At 50.0% G+C, this 21,837-nt stretch overlaps 1 protein-coding gene across 4 annotated transcripts; it reads left to right on the forward strand.

The window, feature by feature from the left end:
- The first annotated feature begins 6,473 nt into the window (after positions 1-6,473).
- Positions 6,474-20,895, forward strand: KCNA2 (potassium voltage-gated channel subfamily A member 2). Of its 4 annotated transcripts, none has more exons than XM_019015718.3 (3): positions 6,474-6,544; positions 8,708-9,039; positions 9,485-20,895. In XM_019015718.3, the coding sequence occupies exon 3, from the start codon at positions 9,648-9,650 to the stop codon at positions 11,145-11,147; it is 1,500 nt and encodes a 499-aa protein (XP_018871263.1). In that variant the 5' UTR covers positions 6,474-6,544; positions 8,708-9,039; positions 9,485-9,647; the 3' UTR covers positions 11,148-20,895. The 4 variants fall into 4 exon arrangements, with proteins under 4 accessions (XP_018871263.1, XP_018871197.1, XP_030857377.1 ...); XM_019015652.4 differs by lacking the exon at positions 6,474-6,544 and adding an exon at positions 6,559-6,824; XM_031001517.3 differs by lacking the exon at positions 6,474-6,544 and adding an exon at positions 6,878-7,180.
- Positions 20,896-21,837: the final 942 nt, after the last annotated feature.

Genomic DNA, 21,837 nt, shown 5'->3' on the forward strand with positions numbered 1-21,837 from the left:
GACACTAGGGAGTCAACCTGTGTTAGGCCACTTTTATGAAGCAAAAGCAGTGATACTGTCTGCACTTCTGGGATAACTGGGCCACACTAGGGTCAAAGTGTTCTTCTCTGGAGACTTTGATACATGGCCCACTTTGAAGTTAGAAAACTTCAGAGGATGGCCAGGGTAGTGCAAGACCTCAAGCCACAGCATATAAGGAAGAGTTGAGGACCTGGGAATAATGACCTCAAAGAGGAGAAGCCATGGAGCTCCTCGCCACTGTTTTCAACTTTGTAAAGTGCTGATCTCTGCAAGGTGCAGGGGAGGGGAGGAAGAATTGCTCTCTATGGCCACAGGTGGACTAGAGACGCCTGAGTGAAAGCTTCAAGAAGGATAATTCCAGGTCCACAAAAGGCAATTGAAAAGTTAGTTCTGTCCAAAGTTGGAATGACCCTTGGTAGGAGGCAATAAGCACATGTGAGCAGAAGCTGGAAGACCACGGGTCCTTAGGAGAGCTTAAAGCACAGAGTGACTAGTGGACAGGACGAGGTCCAGCCCACAGTATACCCAAACACTCTATGAGAACAGCACAGCAGGATGGATAGGAACATGAATTCTGGAGCCACAGTGCCTGAGTTCAAACCGTGGTTCTTGCCTGGACTGGCTGGGTGACCCTGAACAAGATACTTAAGCTCTCTGTAAAATAGAGAGGGAGCCACCAGCTCTGGGAAACCCACCTCCCTGCCCTGCTATCCTCTGATACAGGGGTTGCCTGGTGCATCCTCCTCCTGGTAGTAGTGACTGGTGCAAGGCTGGTCTTCCCTCTTGACCCCTCTCAGCCTCTTGGGCAGGAGTCAGAAATAGCCCCTGGCTGGCCCTGTGGCAACTCAAGTTTCTTCAGAAGTGAGGGCCCTCTAAGGACACCAAGTCTAGGGGCTGAAAGGCAAGGAGAGGCGGTTAAGCTGTGGGCACCATAGAGGCCGTGCATCTGCTGGTGTTTGCTGGTTCACAAACACTGCCAGGGCAGCTTCTTTGTGCCCAGCCTGGAGCAGATACCAGTATGCAAGGGCAGAAGAGACATGGCCCTGCCCTCAGGGTGCTTCCACCTAGTGGAAGACCACGTGCAGATGGACACAGGCCCCTCAGGACCTGGTGTGACAGGTCTGTGTCCGGAGCATATTGTTGGTGGGTGGAGACCAGGAAGAGGGTTAAGAAAGGCTTCGTGGAGGATGTGACATAAGTTGAGTGTCAGAAGAAGTCATTGAAGTGACAGGGAAGGAGGAAGGTAGGGCATTCTGGCCAGGGGGCTGCTGGAGTCAAAGCAGAAACACCTGGAGCCATCTGGAAGCTCACGTTTCTTGACACCTTCCTGGAAGTCACTGAGATAAATACCTTGTGCACACTATCTCATTTAATCCTCACAGCAAGCATTGGGCATTATTAATCCCATTTTACAGATTGGAACCTGAGACTCAGAGAGGAAAAACACCCCACCTAAGGTCATGTGAATGGCAAGCAGTAGAGGAGGGGCTCCACCCCAGGCCTGTCTGACTTCAAGTCTTAACCTGACCTGTCTGTTTTAAGCCAGTTAGAGCTTTCGAGGCAGTTTAATGTGATGCCAGTGTGGACTTCCAGGATGGAGGTTTAGAGGGAAGACAGGGGAACAGCAGATCATGAAAGGCTTTGCTCGCTTTTTAGGAAATGCAGGTTGATCCTAGCAACAGGGCACCAATGAGGAGTTGAAGAGGTGACAGATCCTACCTGCACTTTAGTGGGGTCTCTATAGCAACTGTGGGGAGAAGAGACCAGAGGGGAACAAGTCTGAAGACAGGACCAACAGGGGTTGCAGTGACCCAGACTATGCCTGCTGGTGGCTTGAACCAGGGCTGCGTGGGGAGGGAGAGGGAGTCAGAGAGAAGCAAACAGACACCAAGGCCAAGTGATTGGCTGCATGTGGAGTGTGTTGGGTGAAGGAGGAAGAAGACAGTTGATAAGGACATCCAGGCTTCTGGTTTGGGCAACTGGGTGAATGTTCTTACCAGTGTGTTACAATCACCTACACTATTCAGCACAGTAACATGCTGTACAGGTTTGTAGCCTAGGGCAAAAGGCTCTACCATATAGCCTGGGTGTGTGGCAGGCTATGCCATCTACGTTTGTGTAAGTACACTCTACGATGTTTGCACAACGATGAGATCACCTGACACATTTCTCAGGATGTGTCTCCATCGTTAGGTGACGCGTGACTGTACTTTCACCACCTTGCTGTGCTGCCTTTGAGTATTAGCAGCAGGGGGCCTTATGGTAAGACAACGAACACACTGCTTGAACCAGAGCAGCAGCTCCAAACCATGAGGGAGGGACTACCCTCATTAGCCATTCCTTAACATGTTCTTTTATTTATTTATTTATTTGAGACAGGTTCTCACCCTGTCACCCAGACTGTCGTGCAGTGGTGCAATCTCAGCTCACTGCAACCTCCACCGCGCTGGGGCTCAGCTGATCCGCCTACCTCAGCCTCCCGAGTAGCTGGGTCTACAGGCGTGCACCACCGTGCTGGCTAATTTTTGTATTTTTTTGTAGAGATGGGGTTTCACCGTGTTGCCCAGGCTGGTCTCAAATTCCTGGGCTCAAACAATCCACCTTCCTCAACCTCCCAAATTGTTAGAATTACAGGCATGAACCACTACACCCAGCCTTTTTTTTTTTTTTTTCAAGACAGGATCTTGCTCTGTCTGCCAGGCTGGAGTGCAGTGGCACAATCATGGCTCACTGCAGCCTCAAACTCCTGGGCTCAAATGATCCTCTCAACTTAGCCTCCCGAGTAGCTGGAACTACAGGGACATGCTATTATGACCAGCTAATTAAAAAAAAAAAATTTTAGAGGTGGAGCCTTATGTTGCCTATGTTGCCTAGGCTGATATTGAATTCCTGGCCTCAAGCAATCCTCCCACCTCAGCCTCCCAAGTTACTGGGATTATAGGCATGAGCCACCCTGTAATAAAAGAACATATTCTTTTATTTAGCCAATATTGTGGTGGGATGAGTGTGTAGCAGCTCATTCAAGACAGGAGCCAAGGCCCAGGCCTCCATGAAGGGGCCCATTAGAGGCAGCTGAAGTTAATCTGAGAAGCCTTCCTGTAGGAGGCTGACCTTGACTTTGGAGGTAAGTAGTGGGCTGGAGTGGAGGCCCATGCCACTTCCAAGGGAAGTTCTCAAATGTCAGGCAGATGCACAACCACAACATCAGCAACAACGGTGACATTAACAGAGTCCTGTTCCACACTGACCAGACTTTGCTTCTCCATGCACCTCCATGGGTATTCTCCTCTGTAGTCCTAACCAATGAGATGTTAACACACACTAACAATGAAGGTCCCTTTCCTTCCTTCCTTCCTTCCTTCCTTCCTTCCTTCCTTCCTTCCTCATTCTCTCTTTAAGCCCTATGAAGCAAGGAGGTAGGGGGGGCTAGTGTCCTACCTATTTTATAAGTAAACTGCTACACAGAAAGGTCAAGTGAGTGAGCTTGGGTCACACAGACCACAGCCCTGGTCAGATGCCTTGCCTTGTCCTCCCCTTTGGGAGCCTTTGGGTCCTGAGTCTTGCACCACCACTGCCTCAAGTCCCTCAGTTAAGGTATGAACAGTTACTCACCAGCACCAACTCCCTTCTAAACCAGATTGCCTGTGAGGTCGGGTTGCCTCCAGGAGAGACGACCCCTGGGGAATCTCTGTTCCTGAGACCAGAAATTGAGCCCAGAGGCCTGGCACTGAGCTAACAGTAAAAGTGGGCAGTAGAATGGCATGGTGACTTATAAAGTCACACAGTCTTGATCTGTTCCAGCCTCACTACTAACCAGCTAAATTACCCTGGTCCTCTCTGAGCTTCAGTATCTTCATCTGCAAAACAGAGACAATGATATCTTTCCCACTGGCTGGCTGCAAGGATTAAATCAAATGATCTCTGGAGGGCTGTCAGCCCAGTGTCCTCCTGCCCTGCCTACCTGTGAGTGAGTGGGGACTGTGCCAGCACATGGGTGGATGGGCTGGTGGGGAGCATCAAGCAGAGGCAGCAGTCATGCCAGGAAGGGGAGCTGGTTCCCTGGGAGTGACACCTGAGAAGATTCACAAATGGGAAGAACTGAGAGATTCTCCCTCCAGTCCCTCTGTGTGGGTGTGGGTGTGTATGCATACACAGTCATAAACTCTTCTTTTAAGATGACTGTAGTCACCAGTCACTCACTGTGACAGCCACCACAGCCCTTCCCTCTGCTGAAGGCAGGGCCTGGCTCGCAAGCAGGAAACCAAACCAAAGGGAAGGGAGTGGTCTTTGGGGATTTTCACCCTGCCCCAGGGAAAGGATCAAAGGACACTCTGGCTGCTATTGTGTGGCCAAAAATAAGAAATGGAGCCCACCATAGAACTGGAAAGGGGGCTCAGTTAAGTTAGCTGGCTGTCCATTCTTTATAGCTAATTTTGTCCTTACTACCCTGTAAAGTAGCTTTGCTCTCCCATTCGACCAACTAGGAAACGAACAGTAGGAGGCTCAGAGAGTGTCAGTAACTTGCTCAAGTTCATACAGCTAGCAAGTGTCAGTGCCGGGAATAGGGCCTGTGTTCTTTTCCTATACAGCACTGCCAAACCAAGGTACTGACAGACACTTTTCAGGGCAGAAGCCCTGAAATGTGCCTAAACAACTGTTATGATGGTTCTTTTTTCTTCCCCCTTCTTCAGTTAATTTCTTTTTTTGTCATTGTTCACATTTAAGTTTAAAGGATAGAGACAGGACAACATACCCCTGAGGCCAAGTCACAAAATAGAAGCAGAGGTCAGAGGAAGATCTCAAAGAGGGAAATGAAATTCAAGAGCTGCTCATTCCACCTGTACAGTATTGTGTGGGGGCTAAGGGCACATGTCCTGGAATCACAAAGACCTAATTCCAGTCCTAGAGTCACCACTTATTAACCTCGGGCAGGTGATTTCACCTCTCACTGCCTCCATTTCCTTTCCAATGAAATGGTACTAATGTATACATTAACTTCTAGGGCTGTGAGAATTAAATGTTGCCCTGGGTTAGAAGTGCTTAGCACAGGGTCTGACACATGGTAAGCCCATGTCACCAATTATGACGATTGATTTTCCTTCAAGGGCTTTTCTCTGTCCACAGCTTCTGTTTTCAAGAAGGAAGGCAAAGGAAATGTATACATATGATCAGATGGATAGAGTATCTGACTTTGGCCACACAGGATTATCTGACTTTAAATGACACGAGAACCCAGTGTGCCAAATAGGAGAAACAGAGTCCCTTGGTGCTGGTCAGGGGAGGCTTTCAGAAGGAGTATATAGGGAAGGGAACTGGAGGTCAATTTGGTAGAGGGGTGGGAATGGTGAGATCTCAGGGAAAGTAAAGGGTGGGGCAATCTGGGAAGCAGAGGGAATGGGGCAACAAGGACCTGGTGATTGGGAGCCTGGAGAAACACCCCAGAGCTAAGCTGGAAGCTGAGAGCTATGAGGAGAGTTTCACAAGGAAGCAGAGCAGCGAAATCGTCACGCATTCAGTGTCTGCTGGATGCTAAACTCGTTCAACAATTAAAACCTCACCACACCCTTAGGGGCATCCTGATTTTTCAGAGGAGGACACTGGTGCCCAGAGAAGTGAAATAACTTATCTAGTAACTGTTAGGGATTTACGTTTCCATCTGACTACCTCCAAAACACCCAAGCCATTCACTGACTGGGACACTAACAGGCCAGGTTCAAGGTGCTCTAAACCATACCAGCCCTTCTCTATAGTCATCTGTCATCCTTTGGGCCCACGGAGGTCACTGCCCTCCCAGACCACCCCCTGCAGCTCTAGGCAGGCTCCCAGTCTTCAACCACACCTCACAGACTACCACGATGAAACGCCAGAATCCGGAGTCCCGCTTCATGGGCTTTCAGGGCTCTCCCCACGAGGTACACGCATAGAGAGGAGGGTTTCCCGGCCGGAGGGTAGGGGGGAGGGCCCAATGGGGACTTCCTGGTGCTAGAGCCCCTCTGAATCCAGAGCTCCGTGTCTACCGCAGTCTTATCTCAAGGAACCACCACTGTTTGGCACACCTGTCTAGGTGACCCTGACAGGGACCTGGAGAACAGAACTAGCAGGGGCTTGAGGCTGTCGTCTGCCTCCCAAAAGCACCCTGGACCTTCTCGGATGCCCTATCTAGGCAGAAAGCAGGCTGTGCCTCCCACACACATTTCCCGAAAGCAAAGGGCATCCTCGTCTGCCCACCTAGGGTGCTGTAAGCTGCACTCCTAAGTTCAGAGCCCTGTGGGCCACCTGGCTTTGCAAGTTCTGCCAGAGGGCCGGTTTTGTGAGTAGCTGACCATTCCCAAGGGCAGCGGCGTGTCCCCCAGCCTTCCCTGCCCGGGCCCTGGGGGAGGGAGTCGGGGAGTGGAGAGGGCCAGCCCTGCAGTGCTGCCTGTTCCTGCGGCTCCTCTCGGTGGGGGCGAACACAGCAGAAGAGTTTCTGCCACACTGCGGACCGCACCTGCTGCATTTCCCTGCGAAGCCAAATCTTTGCTGGGTAACAGGGAGGTGGGAAGCCGATCTGGAGAAGGGGTCGCGCTGGCGGGAGAAAGGGCAAGAAAGGGGTCTGCAGATCCTGTCTGGCGGCACCACAATAATGGCAACACGTCTCCCCCGGGGCTGGATCCCGCTGTGGGCCTGGGGTAGCTGCTATTGATTATCTCCTCCTTGCCTACTTCATTACGTTGGCAGGAGCCTCTCACCAGCGCCCCTCAACTTCTGCCCTCCCCCATCTCCCCCGCCCGGCAGCACCCAGCTGAGCTCTCCTGGAGGTTCTGGTTAGTAAGCCGGGCTCTGCCTAAGAATGTTTTCCTCGCGGGGCGGGGGCTGAGGCCCGGGGGCCCAACGAGGTGACGAGCTCGGTGGCCGCGGAGGGCAGCTTGCCGCCCCGGCCCCGGCCCCGGCCCCGGCCCCCGCCGGCCCCTTTAATTCGAGTTCGCCGTCGAGCCAGGTGCGGCGCTGCGTGGCGCGGTGCGGCTGCGGGCGGCGGCCGGGAGCTCCGTACGCGCCGCCCGCGGGACTGCAGAGCCGGCTCCCGGCTGGCCGCCCGCACCCCGCCGCCGCCCGCTGCCGGGGTTCTGCCGGCGCTGGCCGTAACCCAGGAACATGGAGGCCCCGGTGCCCATCCGGAAGGGTAAATCCGTGTCGGGGCGTTGCGCGGCGCGTGCTGCCTTCCCTGCCCGGCTGCGGCGCCCAGAGGGGCTGCGGGGCACCCGGCGGCGCAGCCTGCAGCGCAGCAGGCTTGGGCTGAGTCCGCGGCGGCAAGCCCTTGCCGACCACTGCCGTCTGCTCGGCAGGTCCCAGAACGGGCAGATCAAGGGGAACTTGCACCCTGCTCAAGAAGAGTGCACAGAATGGGCTCGGGACCCTCTGGGGTTTGCGTGGCGCGGGGCGGAGGGCACGGAGAGGAGCTGGTGGGTGGTGGGAAGTGCAGCTGGCATAACCATGTCTGGTAAATAGCGCGGGTTGGTAGGACCTGAACCACTTGGGACGGCCGGGCTGCGTTCGCCTCTTCGGCACAGAATAACAAACGGCTTTGCTGCAGAGAGGGCTTTCCCCTTCTCTGGGGCCGTGGGCTGCCGCCGAGCCCCCGCGCTTAAAAGGAAGCTGAGATCTGGGGCGACAGCCTGGCGCAGGCTACTCCCCACCCCCAGAGATCAGGTTCCGGGATTTTGGGTTGGAGACTGAGCCTCGGCGGTCCCTCGGCTGGACCCCGGGGGCTTAAGAGCTGAGCTGCGCTCGGGCCCGCAGCAGGAGCCGACCGCGCGGGCAGGAGGGGGTTAAGGTGGCGCTAGCGGCCGCGGCCAGCGGGAGGGTCTGGTCCTCTGCGCGGAGGCGAGCGCTGAGTGCGCCGAACGGAATGCCGGCCGGAGCCCGGGGCGATGGGGAGAGGGCCCAGACCCCTCCCCGCCCTGGGGCCGGCGGGATTGGGTCGGCAGGGGGCCAGTCCGGAAGCCGGCTTCCTCCAGGCTCCCCCTCTCGCTGCTGCCAAGCCGCCTCGCAGCTAGGCAGGCTGAGCGTTTGTTCTGTGCTCCCTGCCGAGGAGATGTGAGGGATTTTCTCTTGGGGGAGAAATCAGTGGTCGAGCGCCTGCCCAGCTCAAATGCCACCCGGCTCAGAGGGAGGCCTGCGGCCCAGGGATCCCGGAGGGAGAGTAAGTTCATCCAGTTTTCGTACAGTGGAGACTTTGTTGTGTGGGGTCTCCCTAGATGCGCTCTGAAGGAGTCTGTGTGTGCTGGGGGGTGGGGTGCTTCTTTTCCAGGACTGGCTGAGGTCAGAGCTTGTAGACAGGCTGCAGTGAGCTAAGCCCTCCTCTTGGGAGCTGCTGTGTCCTGACATTTGGGGGTAGGAGTGCTTCTTCCAGAGTCCTTCCTGAGAGCAGCTGGGGACTAGCAACCTGGATCAACCCAGGGAGGCCCCTGGAGAAGGCAGGCCCAGCTAAGCCTGAGTCTTGCTCCCTGGGAGAAAGTGCTTCAAGCTGATGGGAAGCCTGCCCAGAAGAGGCAAGGAGGCTGAGGGATAGTCCTCAGGCCTGGCATCAGAATAGAGGATGGGCATGGGGGCCTGTTACCTCCCATGAGGGAAGCTGCCAGACCCTCCTAAATCTTGGCACCAGCTGGTTCAAATGCCCTGGTTCCACCTTGCTGCTGTTTTTTTCCAGGCAACGTCACACCTCCTGAGGACAGCCAGGACTCCAGCTTTTGCTGAGCTTTGCATCTTGCCTCCTTCCTTCAAAAGGCTCCAGGCCCATGCTCGGCTGTCTTCAAGTCCCGCATGCCCCTGGCCAGGCACCTCACCGCCCCTCCAGCCCAGCCCAGTCCTAGAGCTCACCTCCAGGACCCAGAGTCTGCCCTTCTGCCCAGAATGACTCACCATTATTTCTAGCTCGAGTGAGAAGACGTGATGAGGAGTTGGGCTGCCTGTTTGTGCATCTCAGATTCCTGCAGCATCTGATCAGCTCTGCAAGGAAGAGAGCTTCACGTCTCTGGTCAGGTAAATCAATCTATCATTTAATAACAGCCTTGTGTAGAATCACTGGGGTGGAGGCCAATGAGAAAGACCCAGGCCCAAGATCCCCAACCATGAATACCTCCCTGGGTATGAGTATCTGAGACATTAGTGCAGCACCTGGGAGAGGGTCCACTTTTAACCTATTAGCATGGGGTTATGCTCCATGAAGCCTGTGTGGTACAAGCGGGCCTGTACCAGCCACCTTCCCCCAATGCAGGGCATTCCAGAGGTTCCTGGAGAGATTGCTACCTGCTCCCCCTGATCCCCAGACAAGTTACAAGGTGAAAGTAAATTTTGCTTTGTCGTTGTGGTGGTGGTGATCATGTGTCTGAACTCTTGGCTGAGAGATGGGAGACAAAAAGTGGCAACCCAGGTCAGGCTGCCAATGCTGAGTAGCCTCATGTCAATAACTGCCTCTGTCTTTCAGCCAAGCGAGGCTGTCTCTCCAGCTCTCAGAGAGCTCTCGGGGCTCTCCTGCAGGAGACCAGGCCAATGCTCCTGTGCTTCCTGGGGCCAGTAGCAGCACCCTGAGCTCCCTGCCACCAGGCAGCTGAAAGGCATAGCGTGAGGTGCTTCTCTCAGTCCCAATTATGACAGTGGCCACCGGAGACCCAGCAGATGAGGCTGCTGCCCTCCCTGGGCACCCACAGGACACCTATGACCCAGAGGCAGACCACGAGTGCTGTGAGAGGGTGGTGATCAACATCTCAGGGCTGCGGTTTGAGACCCAGCTAAAGACCTTAGCCCAGTTTCCAGAGACCCTCTTAGGGGACCCAAAGAAACGAATGAGGTACTTTGACCCCCTCCGAAATGAGTACTTTTTCGATCGGAACCGCCCTAGCTTTGATGCCATTTTGTACTACTACCAGTCAGGGGGCCGATTGAGGCGACCTGTGAATGTGCCCTTAGATATATTCTCTGAAGAAATTCGGTTTTATGAGCTGGGAGAAGAAGCGATGGAGATGTTTCGGGAAGATGAAGGCTACATCAAGGAGGAAGAGCGTCCTCTGCCTGAAAATGAGTTTCAGAGACAAGTGTGGCTTCTCTTTGAATACCCAGAGAGCTCAGGGCCTGCCAGGATTATAGCTATTGTGTCTGTCATGGTGATTCTGATCTCAATTGTCAGCTTCTGTCTGGAAACATTGCCCATCTTCCGGGATGAGAATGAAGACATGCATGGTAGTGGGGTGACCTTCCACACCTATTCCAACAGCACCATCGGGTACCAGCAGTCCACTTCCTTCACAGACCCTTTCTTCATTGTAGAGACACTCTGCATCATCTGGTTCTCCTTTGAATTCTTGGTGAGGTTCTTTGCGTGTCCCAGCAAAGCCGGCTTCTTCACCAACATCATGAACATCATTGACATTGTGGCCATCATCCCCTACTTCATCACCCTGGGGACAGAGTTGGCTGAGAAGCCAGAGGACGCTCAGCAAGGCCAGCAGGCCATGTCACTGGCCATCCTCCGTGTCATCCGGTTGGTAAGAGTCTTTAGGATTTTCAAGTTGTCCAGACACTCCAAAGGTCTCCAGATTCTAGGTCAGACCCTCAAAGCCAGCATGAGAGAATTGGGCCTCCTGATATTCTTTCTCTTCATAGGGGTCATCCTTTTCTCTAGTGCTGTGTATTTTGCAGAGGCCGATGAGCGAGAGTCCCAGTTCCCCAGCATCCCAGATGCCTTCTGGTGGGCAGTCGTCTCCATGACAACTGTAGGCTATGGAGACATGGTTCCGACTACCATTGGGGGAAAGATAGTGGGTTCCCTATGTGCGATTGCAGGTGTGTTAACTATTGCCTTACCGGTCCCTGTCATTGTGTCCAATTTCAACTACTTCTACCACCGGGAGACAGAGGGAGAGGAACAGGCCCAATACTTGCAAGTGACAAGCTGTCCAAAGATCCCATCCTCCCCTGACCTAAAGAAAAGTAGAAGTGCCTCTACCATTAGTAAGTCTGATTACATGGAGATCCAGGAGGGGGTAAATAACAGTAATGAGGACTTTAGAGAGGAAAACTTGAAAACAGCCAACTGTACCTTGGCTAACACAAACTATGTGAATATTACCAAAATGTTAACTGATGTCTGATTGAAACCTATTACCATACTCACAGCTCAATGGAACTAATGCAGATGTTGCATAATAGCCTGCATTGTAGTCAGTGTGTTCTACAGTGTGTATCTGGTTCTGCATGGAAAGCAATAGTTGTGCAAGTGACTTTTGATCTTTTGACTTTTGATTTAGAACACAGAATATCTATCATGGCTTTCATGCACATCCTCATCACCGGCTTATGAACTTCCAAAGACGGGGGTCACCTATCAAGCTAGGATTTCAGATAGACACGTTGAGGCCACCTCATATCCCATACACAGTGCACCATATCAGTGCCATCATTCCTTCCTAATGAAATGCACACAACATCCAAGAGATGCACTCCCCTCCCCGCCATCCCACCACCTTATTTGAGCCCACCTGCGCTTTCACAGAGGAATACAATCATGGCTTAGCTTTAAATAGCTGGTGTTTGTTCAAAAGGTCATACTCATTTTTGCATTGAAAAGAACACACAGTCCTGTGTGTTGGAATTACTTTCTGTGTCACAGGCTGGAGTTTGTGAATTGCAGTTGCCAAGTAGATGCTCTGGAGGCTTGTGTTTCATAACGGAAAATGCTGCATTCTGCTTTTTCTCTGCAGTGTCGATGTGAGGGAAGCCCGGGGGAGGGACAGTTAGTATGACCGAATATGAGTTGTCAAGTTTCACATTTGTTCCCTTAGGCCTATGGGGAGAAGCTAACAAACCAACAGACCTCTAAGCCTCTGATTTCACCATTTTTGCAGGCTCCAGGGTCACAAAAACATGTCTGGTTTCTTACTGGAGTTTGCAGACATCTGCTTTCCTACTGATGTGGCCCAGCTACACTGACACTGCAGTGAAATTTACCAGTGATGCAATAGAGATGCATGGGTGTTTGTTGCATGAATCTCAATATTTAAAACACAGGAGATAACCTATTTTCCTAGTAGCCTACACAGTATTAATATTTAGAGTATTAATAGGCTTGAAATGGTCTTGAACTAGGGGTTTTTTTCCCATCAGAAGGCAAAATCCCTCCATCAGGGGAAAAAAATAGACTATTTGGAATGGAACTAAAACTTCTGGCCCCCCAGCCTACCTATCCCTGTTCTTCTAAACAGGAATGCAGACCTCTGCAAAGCCAGAAGAGTAAGCAGGGAAGGCAGCATCTGAACACCTCACATGACTGCACCTTAGGAATTAACCTAGTCGCGGGCATGACTGTACAGTGGACCAGGGCATCTGGTCCTGACGACAGGCAGGTCTGTGGATCCAGTGTATATAAATGTATATCGAGTATCTCTCTTTCACGCGTTCCTCTACCTAGCTAGTGATAGAAAAGAAATTGCATTTGAACATTGTACAAGCTTATGCAATATTTTTGACACAGGGCAATTTATGCATGTGTTTGACTATGTGCACTAGGGTGTATATATATACATACAGATGTGTGTATATGTATATATATACACACACACACACACACACATATATATATATATTCATTTTCTGGAGTTCAGGTTCAGGAGCAAATCCACTGCTTGGTGGGTTGGCTGTCTAAGAGGCCTAACGGGTTAATTTGTCTCGTTGGTAACCCCACTGGGCCTGGGTTTGCTGCCATTGCCTCAGACACTCCGGTATCCATGGATTCCTAGACGTTAGAATTGTCTTTCTGCCCTCCATGTGCTGCAGCTTCAGTTCCCATGGCTGAAGCTTGTCTTACTGAGTGCACAAGGGCCCTGTGGCCCTCACAGTTCCAGCTGTCCTGGGCCAGACCCACCCCGGGCCTCCTCTCTACAGTTCATCCTGTTCATCATCTCCATTTTCACCTTTTCCCTTGCCACTTGGATCTTATTATCATTTGGCTCTGCATCCGTCACTTTCACAAACCTTTCCCTAAAGAGCCAGAATGGATCCCCTGCTTTGAAACCAAGGACACCAAGGAGTAGGACTCCCTGGGACCAAATTCCTCTGATCTGGACCTAAAGGGAGCCTCCTCTATGTGGAAATGTCTGAAGTCCGGGACTAAGTGATGGAGTCCCTAGATGATCCAAAGGCATCATTTTGATCTCCAGACCCAAACTCTCTCCCCATTAAACTGGCAACCAGAGCTGCTTTTTAAAAAGAACCAAAGGATGGGTAAAGAATCATTTCCCACCCCCCAGAAGAAGTAGAGTGCAAATGAGCACTGCACGGCCTAAAGGTAGACAATAGGTTGACCCTGAAATGGCTTCAGGTAGGGGGCTTTTAACTCACCACACTGGGCGTCTTTGCCTTTTGACAGAGTAGCTTAATTTTCCCAAACAGTGAATTGCAGGGGTCGGGCTATGCAGGGGTGGCTCCAGCCCAGGCCTCACTGCTGCCTAGTTAGCACCTACAGTTGTCTTGGGGCATGGGGCACCAGCTCAGGGTGCTAGGCCCAGGGTGCTCATTAGTGCCTGGTCACCCACATCCCCAGGTATCTGCAGGGCATCCCATGCCCAGCACAAAGCCTCTGTGCTTCTCTTCCTCTCCTTCGTGGGAGGCGGTGCTGAATTTCCAAGGCATGGGGTGGGAGGGACACAGATCTTTGGAAAATAGAAGGTAAAGCAACCCATATCTGAGGCCTAGGTCAGGGATAGATATCTTATCACAGTGTCCTTGGCCCAGGACTCTAAAATGTTCACATACAGTCATGCACATTCACCACAAAATACGTACACTGTTGTCACACACAAACATAAAACATGTAACATGTGCAAAATACAGACAGACCAGGTTAACATAAAAGCAAACACAGAAGATATATGGTTATAATTGTATATAAAATGCACACTCTGCACAGATATAGAATTTACATAGAACATACACAAAAGACAAACATACACCACATACAAATATACAACCTGAAACTCAGATGCAAAATACATAAAAAAACTACATGGACAAAATGCATATGCATATAAGATACACACAGGCTACTTTACCATTGTTTCTACACATAAAATACACACAAACTCAGTATATATACACTATGCATTAACTTATAATAGGCATACAAGATACATAGCACACATGCCCAAAAATATCGCACAATACACATGAAATGCCGACATATACTCAGACCCATTGCCCTGCCCCCAGAGCTATGAATTAACAGGCACAAACAAAAGATCAGATGTAATCACCTTTGCCTGGCCTGTGTCTATATCCCCCAGGGTCTTTCAAGGAATCTCTTTCTCTATTCTTTTTTCTCACTACCAGATTTCACTCCTGAGAAGTAACTCCTAGGTTTCAAGCAGGAGGATGGGCCACCACATCAAGCAGATATCTGACTAAGACCAGGAATTGCATGGGGTCTCTACCAATTCACCTTCCTCACACCAGAAACCTGGGTGCAGGATGTGAAAGTACCTGGGACTGCTGGTAGCCTAATATAGGCCTCCTTGCCATGACCCTTCCTTCCTTCCAGCAAATCCACACAGACAACCCAATAGCCCAGGCTCCCCTTCTCCCAGCACCTGGCATCTCCAGATTCAGCCCTATTCTCTTAAAAGCAGTAATGGCTCAAGAAACTGCAGGATCTTGAGCCCAGGACCAGGGTAAAGATGTCCCCAACATTCTCTAAGCCCACAGATTTTATTGCCCTTCCATCCTTTGCAGCTTTGTTGGGGGCACGGTCACGAAGTTGAGACCCTATAGAGACCTGTCTCTTAAAATGAGCCACCTTTACTTGCTTGTGGCATTTCACTTGCTCTTGTGCATAAGCCCAAAGGGGCCAGCTCCTGATTCCCCTCTGGGTGTGTTCAATCCCGGGCACGCTCTTCCTTTCCCTCTTGTTGGGCTCCCCTGGATGCCCTGCCTCCCATCCAATTGCTATGCAACCCAGTTCAGCTTAAGTAAAAAGTGATTAAGAACATACATCTAAGGCTAAACAAGCTAACACTTTTTAGAGGGCCTGACTTTATCCTATATTCTAAGGCCATATTTAAATACTTTCTAAGATTACCCACCATTTTGGATTACTCTTGGAGCCGGTTCTTCCCCTAAGTAGGACTAGCTGAGAGCTGAGTGCATTTTAGCAAAGGCTTCACCTACATCGGAAGTAAAGAGTTGCAGTCAGGCTTTGGATCAGGTCTCACTCCTGATTTCTGTTCCTGCAGCCATCCCATTGTGTCTCACCCTCCCTTCCAGTGATGGTCGCAGCTCCCAGTCTCTACAGAAAAGGTAACAACAGTAGGGAATGGACATATGGGTCCAAAACTTGTGCATTGCTGGAAACTTGTGTTTCCAGGTCAAGGTACCATTCCTGTTGGCTTCATCAAGTGCCTCTGTGGATTCATTTTCAAGAAACTTGGAGTTTTCAGGAGACCGAAAAGGAAGAGGCCCAGGAAAGGTGGAGAGATTGTCAGGAAGAGAGAGTGGCTGAGTGGGTCAAATTTCAGAGTAAACTTTTTAGGAGCCAACATTTAATTAAGAAAATAAGTAAGGCTCTGTGCTTTCTGAAACTTCAGTGATATTTGACATGCTCTCTTCTTCTCTGCTTGCCTCTGTCCCTCTCACCTGTGTTTCTGAGGCTAGTGTTGGCATGTCACCATGAGGTTAGCCTTTTAAAAGGGGCCCCACGGGAGTGTGCCTCTAGATTGCATTAGCCTAGTATGGAAAGGACTCCCATGGAAGCTATGATGGCCTGAGACCCCAGCCTGGGTGTTCACGTTGCTGCTCCGTGTTGGGAGGGCCCAGGACTAGCTTGTCCTACCTATTCTTCCTGGATCTCTCACTATATTATAGTGAGGACTCTATCAGTATCAACCCATGTGGAGAGAGGACAGCACCCTCTGAAGCTCCTCAGGCTGGGGATTCAGCACTGCCCACAGTAGTAGAGTCATAGAGGCTGACTCCTCCCTAAGGAAACTATAGAACAGTGTGCAAATTGCATATAAAGGTGGCACCACTACCCCTATGTCAGGCAGGGGAGCACAGTGCTTTGACTTGTTTACTCAAGAGAGGGGATGATGGTGCTGAGCTCTGCTCCCCAGAGCTTTCCTGGGGCCCATTGTCATAATAACTTGTATGTGGGTGATGGCCGCCTCGTCTGCGAGGGCTATAATATCCATGGTGCTCCTTGGTTGCACAATGGAGGTTCCCCTAGCCTTGGCAAGGTATCCATTGCCAGGTTTGAACTCATGACCTTAACCTCATTAACATCATCAGTCACCTGAGCCAACGCGCAGAGAGGGGGATGCTGGGAGCTCTCTCAGTAGCTATTGTGACCATCATCTATATCTTCAGACTTAGCCCTTGTTGAGTCCAACCCTGTTCCCCTATCAAAGCAACCAGCAGGGACAGATGGAGGTAGGGGCTCCCCTACATGCAGGAAGGTTCTCTTCCTCAAACTAACCTAGTTTACTTTTCCTTTCTTTCTGCTTCCCTTCCCACCAAATCTCAGCTTCATCTCTCATAGTTTGTGTTTGAATATTTTTAAAGAGGAAAAGTGCAATAAAATAAATAGTGACTGTTTTCTTTAGCAATAGCTCCTTCAAAATCTTGCTCTCAGGACTGAAAAGTGATAGATAGTACCTGGATTATCAGATAATGCCCTTGACTTCTGGGGGCTCATTCACAGTCTCTGTAGTTTCTTCTTCTTCCCACGTGTTCGCATGACTCCTGTCCTCTTGAGATCTGACCTCCTTCTGGAATGGACACATATGCTAAGATGCAGTGTATGCACAAGGAAGGCCTGTGAGAGGGCTTTGTCACTGTCTCCTTCCTGTGTGCAACTCTCTGTCTCCATGTGTGTACCTCTCTGTCTCCATGTGTGTCTCTGTCCCCTCTCCATCTGTCTCCCCATTTCTGCCTGCTGTCATACAGCATCCTTACAACCTCTAGGCATGAAAATCCTAAGTTTGTGTGACCTTTTCAGCCCATTTTGTTGACTTTCCCTCAGTCTGGCAGATGTAATGGAAGCCTACACGAAAGCACTTCCCAATAGATAAGAATAAGGCATCCTGAGCCATTACAGAAGATCATTTCCATGCACTAAAAGCCATTACTTGATCCTTTTGCTGCCCCTTCTCCCTTCCCCAGGGAGACGGATGCTGAGGGAATGTGGCCTGGAGGTTTGCACTTGGGATCAGTAGCCTGGGCAGATTTGGGAATTGCCCTCTGACTCTCTTTCAAAATAAGCTGACGTGCTCAACCAAAGGGACTCCGTGAGAGCTGCAGAAGGAAGCAGGTTCTTGTGGGTTTCAGTAGAAGTCTACAGGGATAGAAGTTTGGGTGGTTAGGGCATGACATTAGTGAAATAAAGACTCTACCACCCGCTAGAGTGTGCAGCTGCACAAATATTTGCACACATAGCCAGGGGCTTCAGAAGAGTCCCCTTTCCTAACATCTGTGAGGTTAAATGTTCAGACTGGACAATCAGGGAAGGCTGGCAACCCCAGGGTCCCATTCCATTCTTTTTTGATCTACCTTGCTCTATACACATATGTACAGCAAAACCTCAGTTAACTGATGGGGAAACCTCAGGGACAGGAACATCCTGGTTGCTTTGCAATTTTGGTTATTTGAGTGGGAATGGGAAAGCATGTCTGGTTCAACCTTTGTTATTGAGAAAAATATTTCCTAAGTAGGTTAGCATAACTTTCCTGCCTTAGTTAAGTAGAGTGTTTGAAGATAACAGGGACCTTGCCTTGCTCAGGGTCAACATTGTAAACCTCAGTGCTTATTGTACAGTAGTGGACATAGGTGGAGAAGACCAAAGAGACAGGCTGAATGGCTGCTGGCTACAAGACAGGCCTGGAAATGGGCCACTGGGGCACATCCTGGCTCATCAGAGCCCTTGCTGTCATTTGCCTCTTTCTACTGAAAGGATAGTAAGAAAACATAATTCTTGTCAATCAAGGTTTTGGTTAATTGGTCCTGAGTTTTTAGAGGTTTTCCATATATACATATATTTATGTGTGTATATATATATATAGTATATGTATATATGTATACTATTTTTAAATTATAGAATTATACATTGACCAATCTCCTTAGTTTCACTTATGTGGAATAAATTTGGCAATCCAAGGAATAAACTGCATTTATGTGCATTTTTTGAATGACCTCCTTTGCATTCTTTTCACCTCTCCAGTTCTACTCTCTTTTTTTTCTGCTTAGGGACCTCTCTAGAAGGCAGATCTTTCATAAAAAAAGAACAGGCTACAGGATCACCTCTTTCCTTTCCCTCCCAGGTGGCTGCCTGACTCAGGGATAAAAGGGAAGTCTGATCTAACAGCCAGGTGCTTTAGCCTTTCTTCTGTCTGCCCTGGTTGGCTATAACCTCATCACTGAGGATCAGAAAAGTTATTCCAAACTTTGTACTCGAGGGGAGTGGAAAGCTTGAAGACCTGGCAAAGGATTTATCTATTTAGCATTCTCTTTGTCATTGGTGGTGCCCTAGGTTTGAGGTTTGTGAGATCTGAAAGTAACATTCCAATGAAGAACTAAAGCACATCTCTGCCACACAGAAGGTGAGGTTTGTGGCAATCAATGGAACTAACAAATCCATTCCGTTTTTTATTATGACTAAACCTAAGTTGAGGGTGTGGGTATTAGAGCAGCTGAAATTCAGTTGCCTCTTTGGGGGTAAGCTGTACACATCACTCAAGAAACAGCTGGATGCAAGCTAAAACCTGCTCTCATTCTCCCTCTTGCCTGCTAGTGTGTTAGATCCATGGAAGACAGTTTCTCTCAGCCTCACCTCTTGCATTTGACTGTTGGCTTTCTACCTGGATGGGAGTGGGAGGGATTTTTCACTGTATCTGAAGCAATTGAAGTGGTGCAGGGGTGTCTGCCATCTCCCCACACCCACAGAAGCCCTCCAGTCTGGCTATGTTAGTTGTGATCAGGCAGCAGAAGCCCATAACCCAGACTTGGCATGACCAGCTGGTGCACTGAGGCAGTTGAGGTGGCCTGTCTGGATGGCTACTTCTTGTACTTCATGAACCTCAGCATGGAAATAGATATAACTTTCTGTGCTCCTCTGCACTCCTAAAATAGTCTAATATGTTCCAGATGAGTTTGCAGCTGAGAACTCCCTGCATCATTCCACTGATGGATGCACAGGGCATGATTATGTAATAATGTGGACAGCTACTGCAACATCTAGATCATTGAGGGCAATGTAGATGTGGCTGTGTGCTAGGACCCTTGGTAGCTATCCAGAGGACTCAGTCCGGTGTCTTTCTGAGTCTCTGTGAGAGGCCTCTAAGCCCTGCTTCTCCTTGAAAATGATTCCCTAGACACCAAATGCCTTGTTTGTATGAGTGAATAAATGCTCTGGGCTGCTAGAGAAAGCAATAGGAGGAGCTGGGAGGAAGAGAATATTCAGGGGCACACTTTGCTACCAAACAATTTCCATGTCAGCTGCTAACATTATTGCCTTTTTAGCCTATGAAGTGTAGGGCAAGGACTTTGACCTGCCAGTTGGGGCTGGAAAGGAGCACATCAGCTCCAGGCTAAGAAATGGGATAGAAAAGCAAGAAGAGAGGCCTGGCTGGCTTTGGCGGGGGTGAGTCTCAGCTCCTGAGGGTTTGAACATGCTCTGTGCTTGCCCCAGTTCTGCCTTCACGTGGGATCCAGCGACCCAGTTTCCTTTTGTTGTCGTGCTTGGATGGTTCCTTCATTTGAAGGGCCCCAGGAAGCTGGAAAGTCCCATGATCAAGCTCTAGCCTGCTGAGCAAACAATACCCCAGCCAAATTGGCCTCTTCCTGGTTTTCTGCATCCCTGCACCCCTCTCTCCACTAAGGATAATCTTGGAACAGTTGAGATTAATGGTGCCAGCAATCAAGGAAGATTCTCTAGTTTTCATCAGGGACATAGCTGTAAAGCTCATGAGTGAAGGATGCTATTTCCTCTTCCAGACCTGTGTGCTTATGTGCTTATATAGGCTGCCTCTGGAGACTTTCTATTGTGTGTGATGTGTGTATATATATATACACACACACACACATATATGTGTGTGTATATATATATATATATATATATATATATATAGAGAGAGAGAGAGAGAGAGAGAGAGAGAGAGAGAGAGGAAATGGCCGCCGCTCACTTAGGCTCATGCAGCACAGACTCCAGTTAGGGTTTGCACTGGCTTCCTTGCTGCTTGTACATGAATCTTCAGCTGCCCTCCCATGACCTGTCTCTAATAATTGCTGAAAACTCAAAGAGGTAGATAAATAAGCCTCCTTGGGATCAATAGCAGAAGGAACTCCAAGGCTGATGGTAAAGCTTCGTAAGGATGATGCCGAAAGGGAACTGGGATCTCCATGGTGATAAGAGGCTGGGGACCAATGAGAGCTGAAGGCGGAGCAGGACTTGTGGGGAAGACTCATGGGAGTTGGGAGTCATTTAACTATTGGTTTGCTTCGTGAAAATTTAGACACCAGCTGTAACTACATTGCACAGGATGTATTGATATTATCATTCTTGCTGACATATTCTGGAAGCTTTCAGCCCCACCAACACTGCCCCACCCAGGACTTCTGCAGCTGAGAGTTCCTGTGTCAGTAGGGTCTGATATTTGTACATAGGTTATACATATATGTGTACATATGTGCCTCAATGAACATTGCCTGTCCACCTGATCATGGGTGTACATAGACTTCATAGAGCTCCACAGTCTTTTGTAAATATTGACACAAGTAAATAAGTATATAAATATATATTACTGGGGATTTATTTTAACATCATTCTGTGTGATATGAAAAAAATAAAATTTTTGACAGACACTGATGGTTTTCACTTGTTTCTTGCCTGCTGGGATTATCATCCCTACAACATGCAAGTGTGCTTGCCTCACTCTCAGCCTAGTTTCTGTGGCCATGAGGGTCCAGGCAGAGACCAGGCAGGATGGGAGAGGGTCCTCCTGGATGCATTGGGTATCATCTTGGTGTGTGCCTGCCTGCCCTTGACTGGGAGCCCTGCGCAGACGAGGCAGAGTATGTGGATGGGAGGGTGGGTGGGTGCGTTTGAGATCTCCCCAATTACATCAACACTTCCTGTATCTTCCATGGAGCTGAAGGATGTGTGGGGGCGGGGTACCCAGTTTGAAGACCAAACACAGTCTGGGAATCATTTAAATGCAGCCGCACCCACATTTGCAGGCCTTGTCCTCAAACCCACCCCCACCTCTGCCCATTACTGCTGGCCCAGGGGTCTGGACCAACCGTGCTGTCCACTTTCAAGTGAGGAGAATGTCTATCTTGGCCTCCTGAGATGGAGACACAGCAGCACCTTCGTGGAGAAGGTCCTAACACACACACACACACACACACACACACAGACACTGCTGAGGCACATCTATGTGGTTTCCTCTGAGGGCTAATCTAGTCCTGAACTCCCGCAAATTTAGAAGGCTCAAGAGAGCCCATGGTGTGGAGTATGACCACAGGGAAGTCGGTGCCTCAGCCACTAGCAGGCACATCCCACCCCTGACCACCCCCCTACTCCAAACACCCAAATACCCAGGTATCTTATTAAAGATATTTAGTTTTACCCCTTCAAAATCTACCATGCTCTGCCCCTAGGAAAACTGACCAGCCAAAGCAGCTGGGCTCCCCACCCTCACCTCACCTTCAGAAGGATGTGTTTCTGGGTGCAGGTACTGAGGTGACAAGGGAGAGGGTGGCAAAGAGACAAGAACCATTTGGGACAGCTGCTGCTATGGGCAC

This window comes from Gorilla gorilla, chromosome 1, assembly GCF_029281585.2.
Source record: "Gorilla gorilla gorilla isolate KB3781 chromosome 1, NHGRI_mGorGor1-v2.1_pri, whole genome shotgun sequence".
Taxonomy (NCBI): Eukaryota; Metazoa; Chordata; class Mammalia; order Primates; family Hominidae; genus Gorilla; species Gorilla gorilla.